Source organism: Plasmodium reichenowi, chromosome 14, assembly GCF_001601855.1.
Source record: "Plasmodium reichenowi strain SY57 chromosome 14, whole genome shotgun sequence".
NCBI lineage: Eukaryota > Apicomplexa > Aconoidasida > Haemosporida > Plasmodiidae > Plasmodium > Plasmodium reichenowi.
In genome coordinates this window covers 2,929,627-2,947,879 of record NC_033659.1, presented here as the reverse complement: position 1 = coordinate 2,947,879, position 18,253 = coordinate 2,929,627, and the positions used below count along the sequence as shown (strand labels likewise).

The following is an 18,253-nucleotide window of genomic DNA, read 5'->3' as shown; positions in this document are numbered from 1 at the left end:
GAAAAAAAAGGATGTGAAAAAAACGAAGTAGAAAAAAAAGGATGTGAAAAAAATGAAGTAGAAAAAAAAGGATGTGAAAAAAAAGAAGTAGAAAAAAAAGGATGTGAAAAAAAAGAAGTAGAAAAAAAAGGATGTGAAAAAAACGAAGTAGAAAAAAAAGGATGTGAAAAAAACGAAGTAGAAAAAAAAGGATGTGAAAAAAATGTAGTAGAAAAAAAAGAATGTGAAAAAAACGAAGTAGAAAAAAAAGGATGTGAAAAAAACGAAGTAGAAAAAAAAGGATGTGAAAAAAACGAAGTAGAAAATACATCATATGGACAAAATGAATCAGAAAAATCACCATATGAACAAAAGGAAATGTTACAACTTTTAGAAAAATTCAATAAACTATTTCAAAAACGAAGTAGAAATTTTGATGAGATGAAAAGAAAAAGAGGCAGAGAAGAAGATGATAATAAATATTTATTTGATTCACTTATTAAAACAAAAAAATCTTCAAAAATGAACTCCCACAAAAATAGAAAAAGGGCGTACGGTACATATCTAAAAATAGAAGAAAAATATGGAAAAATGAATATATTTATTAATGCAAATAAAACAAAAAAAAAAAGACACCTTCTTCTAAAAAATAAAGAGAGCAAGGTTAAAAATATTTGGGATGAGAACAAAAAAGAAATAGATAAAAAAAGTACTAATTATGATGTATATAATGATATAAATAATTGTGAACATAAAAATATTATTTGTATAGATTGTTGGAATATATATAGAAGAAAAAATAATAGCACTGAAAATTCTAATGTATGTGGAAAAAATATATATGGAAAAGAAAATAAAACAGAAGATAACATAAAAAATGTACTATTAGATTATGCAAGAGAAAAAGATATAGAAATAGATATGGGAGAAGAAATTACAAATAATGAAAAATTCATTGATGCATCAGTTGGATATGAACATAAATTAAATACAAATGAAAATCAAGAAAATACTGAAACACAATATTTAAAGAGACCATTTTATGGAATCTTAAATGAAATTGAAAATGCAGAAAAAGAAGGTGAAGAGGGAATACATAAAATTATTATAAATATAAAAGAAATTACAAGAAATTTCATGTATTATGCAAATGATTTCAAGAACACAAGAATTATTAAAATATGCAAAAGATTGATGTTCCACAAATCTATATATATAGCAATTATAGCTTTAGAACTTAGAAGAAAAATAAGAAACTTACAAGAAAATCAAAAAAATTAAAAAGAATGTACAAATATAAAATATATACATTAATTAATCACCTTATTCTTTTCTTATTTTAATACCTTTTTTTTTTTTTTTTTCTTTTTATACACACATAATTTTTTATTTTTTAGAATAGCTTTTCTTATATTTTATTTATAGACAATTTAAATATTATTTCTTAGAGAAGAATTTTTGAAACATTTTTCCTGAACATTACGGTATATGCATATATATATATATATATAATTATATTTTATTTACTATCCTTTTTTTACTTATATATAGACACAGGCACATATATATATATATATATATATATATATATATATATATGTATATATATATGTATATATTTTTGTGCAGTTGATATAAGTTCTAATCATATTTTTTAGATACATATATTTATATTTATATAATTTAGCATTCATATACCAATTTTTTTATATATTTTTGTACGATCTATATTTTCTTTTTTCTTTTTTTTTTTTTCTTATATGATATTTCATATGAAAAAAACAATTAATAAGAAAATTGTATTATAATATTTTACATACACACTGATTACTTCTGTAGTTTTTAAATAATATTATATATATATATATATATATATATATATGTATATGAAACGTACTTGTGTTCGTAATATTTTCATTTTACATCTTAATATATATAATAGAATTTGTTGCTTTTGTTATAGTTCATAAAACATATTGTCAGCTAGCTTTTTTTCCATTTTACTTTTTTTTTTTTTTTTTTTTTTTTTTTTTTTTTTTTTTTTTTTTAAATATATTATTTTTATATAATTTTATTTTATTATTTTATTATATAAAATAATATTGTTTAAAAACAGTCATCTAAAAAACATTTAAAAAACAAAATAAAAAAATAATAAATATTATAAAAACACCAACCATATTATAATTTGTTCTAATCTATAAACTTTTTTATATTACAGGGTTTATATTCAAATAGTGTTATATACATATATTATCATATATATTTATAATAGATAATAAAAAAAAAAATATAAAATAAAATAAAAAAAAAATACATATATTATATATATATATATATATATATATATATATATATATATATATACCTTTTACAAAATGACCATTGAAATACCACTTTTATTATCAACAACTTTTCCTTTTATATGGAAAACAGGAATTGCCCAACTTTCATTTGCCAAAACAGGAGGATCCCTTGCTGCTCTTAAAGGGTCCTCATTATTACTAAGTAAAGCAGCATCAAATGGGAAGGCAGGACTTTTAGCTACAACTTCATCTCAGCTGGATAATATTAAAGAAGCAGCACAAAAATTAGTAGAAGAAATTGAAAAGAATATTAACTTAAGTCTCTTATTTTATAATATAGATGATGAGGAATCTGCTGGATATTATTTAATGAAAAGAAGAGAAGAATATGAACAAATAAAAATATCTTTTATATGAAATGACAATTACAAAACATATTCAAAAAAGAAAAGAAACAATGGCAAGTTTTTTATATTTCCTTATTAATCGATACTTAACATACATATAAATATATACATATATATATATATATATATATATTTGGTATTTATTATATATATCTTCTTATATTTTCATAAATTCAATTTAAAAAAAAAATTAAACTATAGGATTAAAAATATCCTAGTTTTTATCAATTTATAAATATTATATCTTATAAATAAAATATTAATTTTATTTTTCAAATTTAAAATATATTATTTGGAATTTATGAACTTAAAATCATCTATATATAAATTTGAACACACACATGTATTAATACACATATATATAAATTCAGAATAAATTTGTGAATACTTATTTATATTCCTATTTTAATTATCATAATGTTCACACATATGGTATATATATAGATCAACAAATAATGTGCAAATAGCATTAGTTCCACAAATTTAAATATAAACATATATATATATATATATATATATATATATAATATATGTATAATATATATTATACGCATTACACTTATATGTGTTAAAATTAAAAATTATTTAAGTTTAAATGTTTTTATGTTTTAACAAAAAAAAAAAAAAAAAAAAAAAAAAAAACTATTATTTTTATTATTTGCTCTTTTTTTAACTTTTATTTTTCATCTTCCTTGATTTAAAAAGCCCAAAAGTAATAATACCATATCCAACAATTAAATATATATATATATATATATTAAAATACAACATACCATAAAAATATATAACACACATATATATTAACATATATATATTTATATATATATAGTATTTTAAAAAATACATGTCATCATTTTATCATAAACATAAATTCTTTATTCATTTATGATTAAGCAAATATTAAATGTATTCATATAATATGAAAAAGGAAAAAAAAAAAAAAAATTTAATGCACAACATAATAATTGTATATAACAAAAAAAGGACTACGTTGCTTCATATTATCACTCAATGTTATATATATATATATATATATATATGTATATATAATAATATATATAATATAAAATAATAAATAAACAGATATATAATTTAAAAAAGAAAAAAATGTATAATAATAATGTAATAAAACGAACATATATTAATATAAGAATGTAATAAAAATACATACAATTTATAAAAATAGAAAATATATATTTCCCCATAAAAATTATTAAGTATCAGATTAATAGTCAACATGCTATTAAGAAATAATAATTTTATAATATATAAAAATATTATTCAAAAATAAATCAAAAAATGAATCTTTTATTTTATATTCAATATATTTATTATATATAATATATATTCTTTTCTACACATAATATGACATATATATAAATAAATAAATAAATATATATATATATTATAAAATATAATATAATATACATGATTATATATGTAATATAATTATATATATATTATATATATATATATATATAACATATTCATTATTATTATTATTATATTATATTATATTATATTATATTATATTATATTATATTATATTATATTATATTATATTATATAATTTTATTTATTTTTATTTTTTCCATTTTTCTTCTCCATATTTTCTTATTTTTTCTTTCATATACTTTTTATTTTTTTTTTATTTTACATATCCTTTTCTTACATATAATATTTCCTTTTATCTATTACCTTGCAATTGAAGGGACAAAAAGTCCCACAGAAAAAAAAAAAAAAAAAAAATATATATATTTATATATATAATATAAAAAAAATATATTTACATATATATATATATATATATATATATATAATATTTTAACATAATTTGATGGTATAGAAAATTGAATTGGTGATATAATAATATTATTATATATTTATTTGTTTATATGTTTATATGTTTATATATTATATATTTATTTGTTCATATGTTTATATATTATATATATATTTGTTTATATATTATATATTTATTTGTTTATATATTATATATTTATTTGTTTATATATTATATATTTATTTTTTCCAAAGGTAAATGTAGAGTAATTATATGTTTTAATTTTTTTGTTTTTATATTTTTTATTTTTTGGTTATATGACTCGTAGATTTAATATATATATATATATATATATTAATTTATATTTATTTACTGTATCTCTTTGTATATATATTCTTTATTTTATTTTTAAAGGAAATATATTATTTCCTTCTTGCCATAATATAGTTAAAATTATAAAAAAAAATGAATAATAATGATTATAATAATAATATCAACATGAACCCTTTGAATAATATACAGAATTTAAATATGCCCATTCAAAACAATGGGAATAAATTTATGAATAATAATGACATTCCTATGGATAATAATAATTCACAACAATTTAATATGACATCAAATAATTTAATTCAGAATAATACTTTTCAAAATGGATATAATGAAAATATTGACTTTTCGAATATAGGGGGTTCTAATGTAAATATTAATCCTATTATGAATAATGACACATTTCATACATATAATAATAATAATAATAATAATGTGGAAAGTTGTTATAATAACTTACAAAGTTATAATAATAATTATAACATACAAGGTTATAATAATAATAACATACAAGATTATAATAATAATAATAATAATAATAACATACAATGTTTTAATAATAATAACATACAAGGTTATAATAACCAACCTAATTTATCAACCGTACCAAATTTTAATTGTACTCCAAATCTTAATTGTACTCCAAATCTTAATTGTACTCCAAATTTTAATTGTACTCCAAATTTTAATTGCACTTCAAATTTATTTTCTCCTGAAAAACAAAATGTGTCCATATTTGGAAGCAGATCAAAGAATACTCCTCTGTTTGGTAATAAAAGCGTAGTAGAAAAAAAAAAAGAAATAAACAATTTTAGACTTAGTGATTATGTTAGTAAAGATAAATCTATTTTTGGTAATAGGCTCAAAGAGGGCAAATCTCTTTTTTCAAATCCACAAAGACAAAATAATATTTCATCATATAATCCAAATCATATGATGATGAATGTAAATAATCAAAATGAAAATGTAGTAGCTAGCGGAAATTCGAATTTTATGAATTTAGGGGGAATCTCAAATAATAATTCAACATCATTTATGTATAACCAAACTAATAATCAAGATATGAACATAAACAAATCTATTAATTATGATATAAATGGAAGGAATAATTTTATGTATAATCAATTTAATAATTCTTCAATTGATCATATAAAAGATCTTGAAATGTACAATAAAAATATAAATAATGTTAATAATGTAGATAATAATAATAATAATAATAATAATAATAATAATAATAATAATCAAATCTTTTGTAACCAATTTAATGCTACTATATCAGGGAATTTACAAAATTATTCCTCACAAATATATGAAAATAATAATCAGCTCATACAAGAAAAAAACCGGAATAATTTATTATCATCCTTCAATGCAACTAACCATATTGTACCAAATTATGATAACTGCTCTCAATATAATAATAATAATAATAATAATAATATTTTATTACATTCAAGAAATTCATCCTTAATTAATCAAAATGATGGAATTAATAACATCATTAATAATAATATGAATAACACGAATCCATTAGTTATGTCAAACAATTTTTCTAATAATAATCATATAAATTCAAACGATCAATTATTCAAACAAGAAAATCAAATATCTAGTAATATGAATATAAATAATATGAATCAAGGAAACACATTAAATAACAACGAAATCCTACTAAATAATAATATGAATGACAATAATTTAAATAACAATGTACAAACAAATAATGATAATGTTGACAATATGTTTAGTCAAACAAAATATACAAATGATGATGAAATGTCATTTGAAAAAGAATATATAGAAAGTATTATAAATGATCAAAAAGTTAAATTCTTTAATGATAACTTTTTAAAATTTTTACAACAAATTACTAATCATAATATTAATAGTTATAATATAAATAGATCTACTATATATGACTTCCCATCTAGCGGACCAGTTAATAATGGCTTGTTCTATATAAATGCTATTGAAGAATGCAGAAAAGCAGAACGCTTTGATGTTTCTGATGATGTTTATCATAAAATTATATCATTAAATCAAACAAATGATATGACAGTTATCAAAAATATTGACAAAAATAAAAAAATAAATCTAAAAGATCTGGATTTGGATATATATTATCCATTATTGCATATAGAAAAAATAAAATTTAGACAAGCAAACCATGAACAAAATATATATGCAGCCAATAATGAAAATTTCCAGCCTGGTAATATACCCCCGAACATATAACAAATATATACATATTTATATATATATATATATATATCTTATAATCATAAATCAGAATTATTTTTATTTTTTCGTTTTATTTTATGTTAATTCTTTAATTCGTCATCAATTCAAAAATTTCTATTTTATTTGATAAAGTTATTTTATAAGTATTATAATTATATTTATAATAATACTAATTGTTATTATTATTACAAATGTTTATTTATTTATATATTATTTATTTATTCATTTATTCATTTATTTATTCATTTATTTATTTATTCATTTATTTATTTATTTATTTATTTATTCATTTATTTATTCATTCATTTATTTATTTATTCATTTATTTATTTATTTACGTATATTTTTTTTTTTTTTTTTTTTTTTTTTTTTTTTTTTTTTTTCACTCAAGCAAAAGTTGAATATCTTTTGCAAAATAAAAACATAATAATTAAAGGGGAAAAAAAGAAATGAAAACTTGGAAAAATATAATATATATATATATATATATATATATATATATATATATTCATTTATCTATAAACACATATATGTGTATATTAATTTTTAAAGTTTAAAAAAGAATAAATATATCATTTAAATATATGAGCAAAAAATCAACAAAAAAAACACTATATATATAATAAAATCAAATCAAATCAAACATATATATACATATATATATATATATATATATATATATATATATTAATTATTTTTAAAGCTATAAAAGACATCATTTTTTCAAATTACTCTTTTTTCAAAAAATGGAAAAATATTTAAGTAAAAATTTTAAGTCACATATATACTTATATATTCTGTCGTCCACATTTTGTTATCTTATTATATATTCTAAATACTATATTACGAACAAAATATTTCGCAGTATATATATGCTTACTATTTCCATTTTTGAAAAAAATGATAGATGTAGGAAACTTTTAAAAAATAGTACCTAAGGGTTAAAAGACGGATATCTCAGGATATTCCTCAAAAAAAAAAAAAAAAAATATATATATATATATATATATACAATATGTGGTATATTATGTCCCTTTGGTAGGACTCATATTTATATAATAACCACAGAACAATAAATCACTTTTAATTAATTATCCATGCATCTACACACACACACAAATTCTTTTAGGAAGCGCGCGGTACAATTTCATCTGCTGATCTAAACCAATTTAAAACATAATTGTAATAAGTAGATGCTGTATTAGATGCTTCTGATATTAACTCATTTACAACTTCATCCTTTCCAATTTCATCGTCATAATATTCATATGAATCCCTATACTTTATCATTATACGAGTTAATTTTCCACATTTTCCTGACATATAATAAGCTATTGTAAATATATCACTATAATCTTCTTCACATAATTTCCCACGATAACTTTTAAAAATTCTAGAAGGATATCCATTAGCTGGAGGAATAGATAAGGAAGAAATATTATTATATCTACCATTTCGATTATTATTTATTATACGATATTCTTGTAATTCATTTCTATGACTTTCTAAAGGATTATATATATGCCCTTCCAAATTATCAAACCATACATCAAATCCTATTATTAATTTTTCTAAATTTTCCATTGTATATAATATTTTGTATAAACCTTGTAATCCTATTTGTGTGAAATCAAAAACAAAATTCCAATACCAATGATCATGATGTAAAGGATAATAACAAACTTCAAATTTTTTTAATAAAGGAAAAGAACAATTTCTAAATATGTGTAACCATTCTAACGTCTGACATCCTATTATTGTTAATTTTTCTAACTTTTCAAATACTGATGGATATAAGGAAAAAGGCTCATGTCTAGGTGTATTATCATTCATAAAATATTCAGGTGATAATAATTCAATTGTTTTCAAACTTGAAAAATTTTGATAAATAATTGCTGCTACTTCATGAATATACATACCATTCTCTACATATATCTTTTCCGATGTATTTAAATGTCTTATATTTCTCATCTGATGTAAATAAAATTGTCTTTTATATATTGGAATGCTAGACCATTTCTCATCTAAATTTAATTTTCTTATATATGTAAATACACCCAATCTATTATTTATAATATCACAACTCATCTTATTTAATAGTTCGCATTTTAATATTGTTTCTAACTTGAGGAAATTTAGGCATTTTACATATACATCTACGGGAAAAGGAAATGATCGCTCATCACAAGAGGGTCTATTATTATAAACATTTTTATTATTATCAACACTTTTATTATTATTATTATCAACACTTTTATTATTATTATTATCAACACTTTTATTATTATTATTATCAACACTTTTATTATTATTAGAAACACTTTTAGTTTGACTTCCCATTTTATTATCCTCTTCTAATCCACATAATACATTTTCTCTGCTTTTATCCTTTTTAGTCTCATCATCATTCATCTTCACTTCGTCGTCCTTCTTTATATGACTGTCATCTTCCATTTTTATTAAAAATACATTTCTCAAATTATTTTTTAACGAATCCCAAAAATTATAAGATTCATTAATTTGAACCCACTCCTTTTCATCAAAGGATTTCTTTTTCATAATATTATTATTTTCTGAATCATTCTCCTTAAAATGATTCTTTTTTATTTCTTCATCATAACATAATGTATTGTGCTCACTGGGAGGCATGGAATCATCAACTTCATTTATTTTTATACTATTTTTTTTATAAGAATTACAATTAACATTAATACTTGAATTCATGTGAATATTAATATCTATATTAATATTATGATTCTTTAGATTATTACTTTTGCTATTTTTACATAAATCCTGATTTTCCATATTATAAAAGGTCTGTAAATATTGATCACAAGAATTATCACAATTATGCTGACCTTTTGAATCTGTGTCATCTTCTTTGTTTTTATTAAATATATTTTTTAATTGTTCGTCATTATATTCTATAATTTTTTTAAGGGAATAATTACTTTTTACATTCCCCATTTCTTTAATATGAACATATGAATTATCATACATATTATTATTTTCTACATTTTTTTTTTTTATATCATAATTACATGGATTTGTATTATTCAGAGATTGATTATCATCATTCACTTCTTTACATAATTTATTACAATCTTTAAAATTTTTTCCATTTAATACATTCGTTTCATTACAACAATTCGTTAATTTTTCTGTATCTTCTTTTTTCATGTCATTAATTTGTTCATTAAAACATTTGTATGACGAACAACTTACATTTTCTATATCATTTAATTTATTCATCTTTTTCTTAACCTCTTTATTTATATAATAATTGATCTTCTCATTAGATGACATACTTACATCTGGAGTTATATATTGCTTCATTAATTTGGATCTTTTTTTCTTTTCTTTTTTAATTTCGTTAGATTTTTGTTTTGAACAATTTATATTCAAATATTTTAATATATTCTTCTCTTCTCTCTTATTGCCACTACTATTACTATTTTTTATATTATTCATATCATCTATTTTACATTTCCTTATTATTTTTTCTTTTATGCTTTCTATTGTGTTTTCCTCTTTTTTATTATCATTACTAGGTGTTATGTTGTGGAAATTTCCTAATAATTTTATATTTACATTTTTATTATTTTCTTCAAAAGAACACACACAAGTATTAGTTAACTTTTTTTTATTTTCCACTTCATTTTTTAATTTTATCTCTTGTCTACTACTAGCCATTTTTCTTTTTTTTTTTTAAATAAATTGCATATTACCAATCACATTTGAAAGAATAATAAAAAAAAAAAAAAAAGTATATAATTGGTAATAATATTATTTTAATTTTTTGTACTAAAAAGAATTATTAACATAAAAACGTAAAAGTATATTATATATATATATATATATATATATATGAAAGAATGGGATCAAAAATGTATAAATCATATAAGATTAATTAATACATAAGATATAATTTGTTTATTAAAAGTTTTTAAAATAGAAAAAAAAAAATAAATAAATAAAATAAAATAAAATAAAATAAAAAAAAAAATAAATAAAAAATAAAAAAATAATTAACTATATATTGTATTATATTATATATATATATATATATATATATATATATAATTTACATGGAAAAAAAAAAAAAAAGTAAAAAGATTGTTTGAAAAAAATATAGACAATTTGATATTAATATATATTTGTATATATTCATTTAAATATTTCGTTAAGAAAATAATACAAAGCTACATAGTAACCAACATAAAAAATATTCTTTTGTATGAATATATTGATCAATTTTCTCCAGTTTTCTACTGGATATAAATCTTAAGGTTAAAGTTTATCTTATAAATTATACATATTAATATATATATATATATATATATATATATATATATATATATATATTTTTCATTTAAAAATCATATATACATAATATATAAATGTTATATATACATATATTCTATATATTTTTATATACATATAATATGAAAAAAAAAAAAAAAAAAAAATGGGAATATATATTTTCCTTAAGAGAAAAATATATATATATATATATATATATCTTCTTTTACATTTCCATTTATAGTATTATTTAAAATATATTATGTATGTTATATGTTCCAATACAATTATGATTAAATCAGTTCTACCGCATCAGTAATACCACTGAATTCCCTTACATTTACAAGTTCTCTAAATTTTTGATAAAATTTATCATACTTATAGAACATTTTTACTTTCTTTGATATCAAAAATCGAGGCGCAACCTTTTTCCCATAAACCTTAAATATAAATGTGTAGAAATATATATATATATATATATATATATATATATATATATTTGTGTACTCATATTTTTATTTATATTTACTTATTTACCAACAATCACTTTTTTGTTACATTTGTATTAATCATGCATAATTACCTTTTCAAATATGGAAAAATCATTTAATCCATACAATGCTTCTAAATGTAACTTCCTCACACTCTTCGTTATTAAAAGAACAAAATTCTTGTACTCAACAAATTCTACATCAATTTTAAATAGAAAATTTTGTAGGGTAGTAAAATTTTGAGGTTCTGTTAATAAATTATTGAAATAAAAAATTAGAAAAACATACTTATGTTATAATTTATTGAACATGATGACAATAATAGTAATAGTAATTATTATTATTATATGTACATGTATGTTGTGTCTTTTTTTATTTTTTTATTTTTTTATTTTTATGTTTTATTATTTGTTCTCTTACTATTTAATAGTGTATATTTCAATGCATGTATAACAGAGTCTCTATTAGAAATAGCACTCAATTCTTTATTTAAGTCATTGTATAACACATGTGTTTTTTTATTCCCATTCTTATTAACATATGAAGTTTTATGCATCTCTTCTTTGATTATATTTGTTTTTAATGCTACATCTTTACTTTCTAAATTGAGGGCCTTTAAATTTAATTCATGTTCTAAAAGAGGATTTTTTTCTTCTTTTTTTTTCTCATCTATAACATTCAAGTAATCCTTCTTTTTTATATGATCATAAAAGATTTTGTCATTTTTGAGTGGTTCATTTTTAAAAGCCTTTTTATTTTCTACATTATCAACCTTATTCAGAAATGATTTATCTTTAAAAGTATAATTATCATTCAAATTGTTTTTAGAAAATGATTTATCTCTTTTATGATGATGACAATTATTATTATTTGTTTCTATATTTTCAGATATTAATAACTTCTTATATGATAGATTTTCCTCAATTGTATCTATAAAAATTTCTTTCTTCTCCTTAGAAGTGTTTTTATTTATATGATGAATGTCCTCTAAATTATTTTTATTTTCATGTTTATTTATGTCCTCAAAATTCGATATATTGTTTATATAATTCTCTTTATATTTATTCTTCAATTGATTCGAATATCCAGACTCCTTATCGATATCATCATTCCAAATATGCATACATTTGTTATCATAAGGAATGACATTATTATTATGATGATTAATATATTTATTTTTTATATCATTTTTATTCCGCATTCCTATATATTCACTGGTATATTGGTAATTCTCCTTATTTACACCCACGTCATTGTATTTGTTATCTTTTGTATATTCTTTGGATTTATGTCTTTGATTGTATCTCTTATGACTAAACATATTTTCCTTTTGCTCATCTGAAACATTAAAAGTTTTTTTTTTAAATTAATCAAAATATATATATATATATATATATATAATTATTTTTATGAGTGCTTTCATATCTATTTTTAATTAACGTTTTATCATATATAACAATTTACTTCATGTTATATTATATCAATTTTTTATATCTTACTTAATTTTCTCATAGAATAGGAGGAATTTTCTTTTATATTTTCAAAAATTGTTGCATCATTACTGTAATGTATATAATATATATATATATATATATATAAATATATTTATATTTATATTTATATATAGTGCAAATACTCATTATATTATTCATCTATAATATAACCTATTGTTTATCCTATCATTTGAAATAAATCTCATTTTATTTGTATGAAAATGCTTATTATAATGCTCTAAAGTATCGTCATTTTTTAGAATATCAGATTTGTTAAAAACGATTTCTATAAATAAAGTTGGCATGTATATATGGTTATATATATATAAAGAAACATATCACATAAAGATATAACAAATAATGATATAAAACAAAATATTTAATATTTTCCATATAAAATGGTTATCTTTGTTGATATCGTTTCATGTAGAATAAATAATACGACGTAGGTATAAGCATATTACTAATGAGTATTCATGTATATACGTCTCAACAATTAATATATGTTAATATATATATATATATATATATATATATATTTTTATTTATTTATTCTTTTATACTTTTTAAAATATATATTTGATAGATATAAAGCTTTTTCAAAAACTCATTCAACATATATCTTGACTCAAACATTTTTTCACAATTAAAAGTAACATTTTTTATATGGTTTGATAAAATAGAGACAGTAGATTCTATTTCAGGATATTTACTTTTTACCTTCCTTAAATATTTCATAATTTTCATTATCTTTTCATATTTGTTTAAAATATCTTTTTCCATATTTTTACAATTTGATGGATTACTGCTTTTTAAGTATTCAAGATTTATTGAAGGGGAGTCGTTTTTCTCCATATGCTTATTTAAAATAATAGACCTATCAGTCTACAAAAATTGAGGGGGAAAAGGTATATAACATAATATATCTTATATTTTTCATTAATATATATATATATATATATATATATATATATATATATATATATATATTATATATTATATATTATATTTTCTTATTTTTTATTTTTGTGTATATATCATTTACTAATTATTCTTAACCAAATTACGTCTATAATCCTTTTCCACGTTATGCTGATTATATTCAGAAAAGTTGGCATGTTCTCTTTTTTCCTTTTCATGATTATTATGTTTCAGATTTTGAATAAGGGAAGTATGAGATTTTTTGTTAGTTATATTATCTTCATCCGTATGATTAATGAATTGTTTGATATATGTTCTTTTATATTTATCATGTATATATTTATTTTGGTTATGAACATAATTCCTATGATTTATATATGGAATATCATTTTTATGATTATGACAATCTTTATTTTGTTTATCCATATTTTCATAATAACAATTATTCTCATTATTCTCATTATTATTCTCATTATTATTATTATATATATAATTTGTTATATTATCATATATATTAATTTTATCCAATAAATTAGTATCATATGTAATTCTCTGAGAAAAGTTAAAAGATTTGTTATCATCCTTTGGATAGGAATATACCGAACTACCTGAGTAATAATTATTATCTGAGTTTGATGATTCATGGTCAGAATATGATATATCAGCATAACTATTTTTTCCCTTATTTTTCTTATGTTCTAATATATTTATAAAACCTTTTTTAAAATTATTACAATAATTATTACGATCATATATATCATCCCTTTGTTCATATATATTATTATTATTATTATTATTATTATAATTATCATATTCATCATTTTTATTCTGATATATATTATTATCGTAATAGTATTTTTTGTTTTTCATATTATCATGAGGTATTTCCATCTGATATCTTTTCTCATCCTCCATAAGATTCTTCCTATGTAAACATCTCATAAGGTTTTCCTTATTTTCCATAATTTCTTCCAAGTTATAATTAATTTCCAAGTTAAGGTCAAGATAATTTTTGTCATGCTTACAGTTCTTTAATAATATATCATAATTAATGAAAAAAGGAATGTCCTTATTTATACTTTTCCTTAAAGGGAAAAAGTCATTTTGCTTTAATCCATCAACCATCTTTCTATTTAAAAACTCTCCTTCATTATAAGTGTTCTTATCATTTATATGAACACTTATATGACCTTTCTTTTTTAAAGGAGAAAAATTTTGAATACAATTTGAAATACTACCTTGTTAAAATATATACATAAATATATATAAATATATATAAATATATATATATATATATATATATATATATATATATATATATATATATGTAATTATAATGACATATCTTTGTTTTTTTTTTTTTTATTAACCTATACCTAGTTACATACATTTAGGCATATTTTATATTTAGGATTACAAAGAAAAAAGAACGAATTGGAGAAAAATTAAAAAAAAGACAAACCCTTATAAAAAATTAGAATATCATATATATATATATATATATATATATATGTGCTTTATTAAATAATATATATTTTTTTATTAAAAATTCTGAAAATTTTCTATTACCAAAACATTTAACTATATTACATATATAAAATATATATGTTTGATTATAGAGATATTTCCATAATATTTATATTACCATATTATAAAAGTATTTAATTTGTTATTATCAGTTATTTTTATATTTCACACACATATACTTTTACATATATAAATATATATATATATATATTATATATATAGTAATATGGTTACGTACAAACGAAAAAAGATAAAATGATAAAAAGATAAATATATATATATATATATATATATATATATATATATATATATATATATATATTTATATATAATATTTTAATATATTAAAAGTATGTCTAAATTTCGTAAAAATAAATAAAATCATTTGTAATATATCGATAATATATATATGTATTATATATATTATGCAAATAATATATTATAGAAGATATACGTATAAATGCCACAAATATATATATGTATTCATATATATATATATATATATATATATAAACACAAATGTCTAAATTTTGTGAATATAATGAAATATGATTGTAAACATATTTACAATAAAAAAATTAAAAAACTACTACTACATACTACATAGAAAAATACATAATGCCACATAGAAAAATATAATAAAACATATATATTTATTTTTTATGAATAAAAAAAAATATATGTTTTGGGAAAATATATGATTCCCCCATAAAATATATATAGATCTCTACATAATAAGAACTACGAAATATATAAATATATAAATATATAAATATATATATATATATATATATATATAATATATATACATATATATATTATATATAATTTTTTCGTATTATAAAAAAATAATACGTTAAAAATGCGTTTATTTTTTTCCTCTAGCTTGTTCATTTCTCTTTTTATTTTCCTCTAATTTTTTTTTGATTTTATTCAATTCTTCTTCTGTTGGGAAATCTTCTTTTTTTCTTCTCTTATTTTTATTTTTGTTTTTCATTTCAATATTAGTTAAGAGATTGGTAATTTTGAGATTTCTTCTTTCTTCGTTATTTCTGATGGCAACAATTAATTCTTCAAGTGAATCTTGTTTTTTTCTTTTGGATTTTTTCTTATCGTCATTTTTGGATATTTCAGATTGTTCTTTCTTTAGGAGACTTTCGTATTTGCCTATGATTTTTTCGACATTTTCTAATGATTTCTCATATTGTTCTGTCTTAACGATTTCTCCATCAGCAAAAGATTTCTCAAATATACCAATAAAACGATTTAAATCTGTAGATTCGCTAAAAGGTATAAATTCCAATATATTGTTCAAATCACCATGAAACCTTTCATAGAAATACATCAAGTCTTCTTTCTCTTCAGCACTACCTTTGTAAAAACTCTCATATTTCTGAATGTCCTTGACATTAATACGAGAATGAAATAATCTTGGTTCATAATAAGTTTGGAATTCATCCAAGTCCTTATCTAAACCATAAAAATCATAATTCTCTCTTAATACAGGATTCTTCAATATTTCGTATGCCTTCTGTATTTGTAAGAACATTTCCTTACATTTCTCTAATGTCATCTCTTCTTCAGCGACATTACTACAGTTTGTGCTACCTTCTTCTTGATTCCTTTCTTGATCCTTCAACTCTTCAACAACAACTACGTGATTCTCAGCAAATTCTGAATTTGCAACATTTACAGAATTTTCAGAGTTAGGTGTATTTTCAGGAGTCGGACAATCTTCAGGAATTCTAGAACGTTCAGCACTTTCTGAATTTTCAGAAATTTCTGAGTTTCCAAAATTTTCTGAGTTTCCAGCATTTTCTAAGTTTCCAGAATTTTCTGAATTTCCAGAATTTTCAGACTGTTCAGCCTTTTCAACCTTTTCAGCCTTTTCAACCTTTTCAATCTTTTCAGACTGTTCAGCCTTCTCAGCATTTTCAGAATTTCCGGAATTTACACCATTTCCGTTATTCTGATTCTCCGTTTTAGCTGTGTTTCCACTACCTATCACAACTTCAGATGACACAGCCACACCATTCTGCTCTTGATTCGTAGCATCCTTTGAATCCTTAGCATCACCAGATTTCTTGAAGTTTGTTAAAAACTTATCTGGATGGTACTTCAGCGCCAAAATTCGATAAGCTTTGGTGATCTCCTTGATGCCAGCTCGTCTGTTAACTCCTAGGATTTCATAAAGATCTACATCCTGTTTGCTGCTCATTTTGAGGAAAATAGAAGCAACAATTCTTTCTTTCTTTGGTGGCAATAATTCAGAAGAAAAGGGGAAAATAAAAGATATAATAATATATATATATATTAAATATATATAATAATTATATATATGTGAAAAAAAAAAAAAAAAAAAAAAAAAAAATATTAAAAATATATAAAAAATATATATAAAAAAAAAAATATATTTATTTTTATAAAAAAAAAAAAAAAAAAAAAAAATAAAAAAAAAATAAAATATTAA

At 19.4% G+C, this 18,253-nt stretch overlaps 6 protein-coding genes across 6 annotated transcripts in view; 3 read left to right on the top strand and 3 right to left on the bottom strand.

Annotated features, from left to right (window-relative positions):
* Positions 1-1,260, top strand: part of PRSY57_1472900 (nucleoporin NUP116/NSP116, putative) — a gene marked incomplete at both ends in the record, with an annotated part of 3,063 nt that extends 1,803 nt beyond the window's left edge. The window contains one exon of the mRNA XM_012910325.2: positions 1-1,260. This exon is cut by the window's left edge and continues 1,803 nt beyond it. Within this exon, the coding sequence (XP_012765779.2) occupies positions 1-1,260 (1,260 nt within the window).
* Positions 1,261-2,357: 1,097 nt separating this feature from the next.
* On the top strand, positions 2,358-2,702 carry PRSY57_1472800 (hypothetical protein; the record flags this gene model as incomplete). The annotated part of the gene is made up of 1 exon (XM_012910324.2): positions 2,358-2,702. The coding sequence occupies one exon, from the start codon at positions 2,358-2,360 to the stop codon at positions 2,700-2,702; it is 345 nt and encodes a 114-aa protein (XP_012765778.2).
* Positions 2,703-4,940: 2,238 nt separating this feature from the next.
* On the top strand, positions 4,941-7,043 carry PRSY57_1472700 (hypothetical protein; the record flags this gene model as incomplete). Its single annotated transcript, XM_012910323.2, has 1 exon — positions 4,941-7,043. One exon carries the CDS (start codon positions 4,941-4,943, stop codon positions 7,041-7,043), a length of 2,103 nt encoding a protein of 700 aa, XP_012765777.2.
* A 1,131-nt stretch (positions 7,044-8,174) lies between these two features.
* PRSY57_1472600 (hypothetical protein) lies at positions 8,175-10,742 on the bottom strand (the record flags this gene model as incomplete). Its single annotated transcript, XM_012910322.2, has 1 exon — positions 8,175-10,742. One exon carries the CDS (start codon positions 10,740-10,742, stop codon positions 8,175-8,177), a length of 2,568 nt encoding a protein of 855 aa, XP_012765776.2.
* Positions 10,743-11,644: 902 nt separating this feature from the next.
* PRSY57_1472500 (hypothetical protein) lies at positions 11,645-15,381 on the bottom strand (the record flags this gene model as incomplete). Its single annotated transcript, XM_012910321.2, has 7 exons — positions 11,645-11,791; positions 11,935-12,089; positions 12,263-13,180; positions 13,342-13,403; positions 13,507-13,621; positions 13,899-14,220; positions 14,395-15,381. The coding sequence occupies 7 exons, from the start codon at positions 15,379-15,381 to the stop codon at positions 11,645-11,647; spliced, it is 2,706 nt and encodes a 901-aa protein (XP_012765775.2).
* Positions 15,382-16,651: 1,270 nt separating this feature from the next.
* On the bottom strand, positions 16,652-18,001 carry PRSY57_1472400 (DnaJ protein, putative; the record flags this gene model as incomplete). The annotated part of the gene is made up of 1 exon (XM_012910320.2): positions 16,652-18,001. One exon carries the CDS (start codon positions 17,999-18,001, stop codon positions 16,652-16,654), a length of 1,350 nt encoding a protein of 449 aa, XP_012765774.2.
* Between the last annotated feature and the right edge of the window lie 252 nt (positions 18,002-18,253).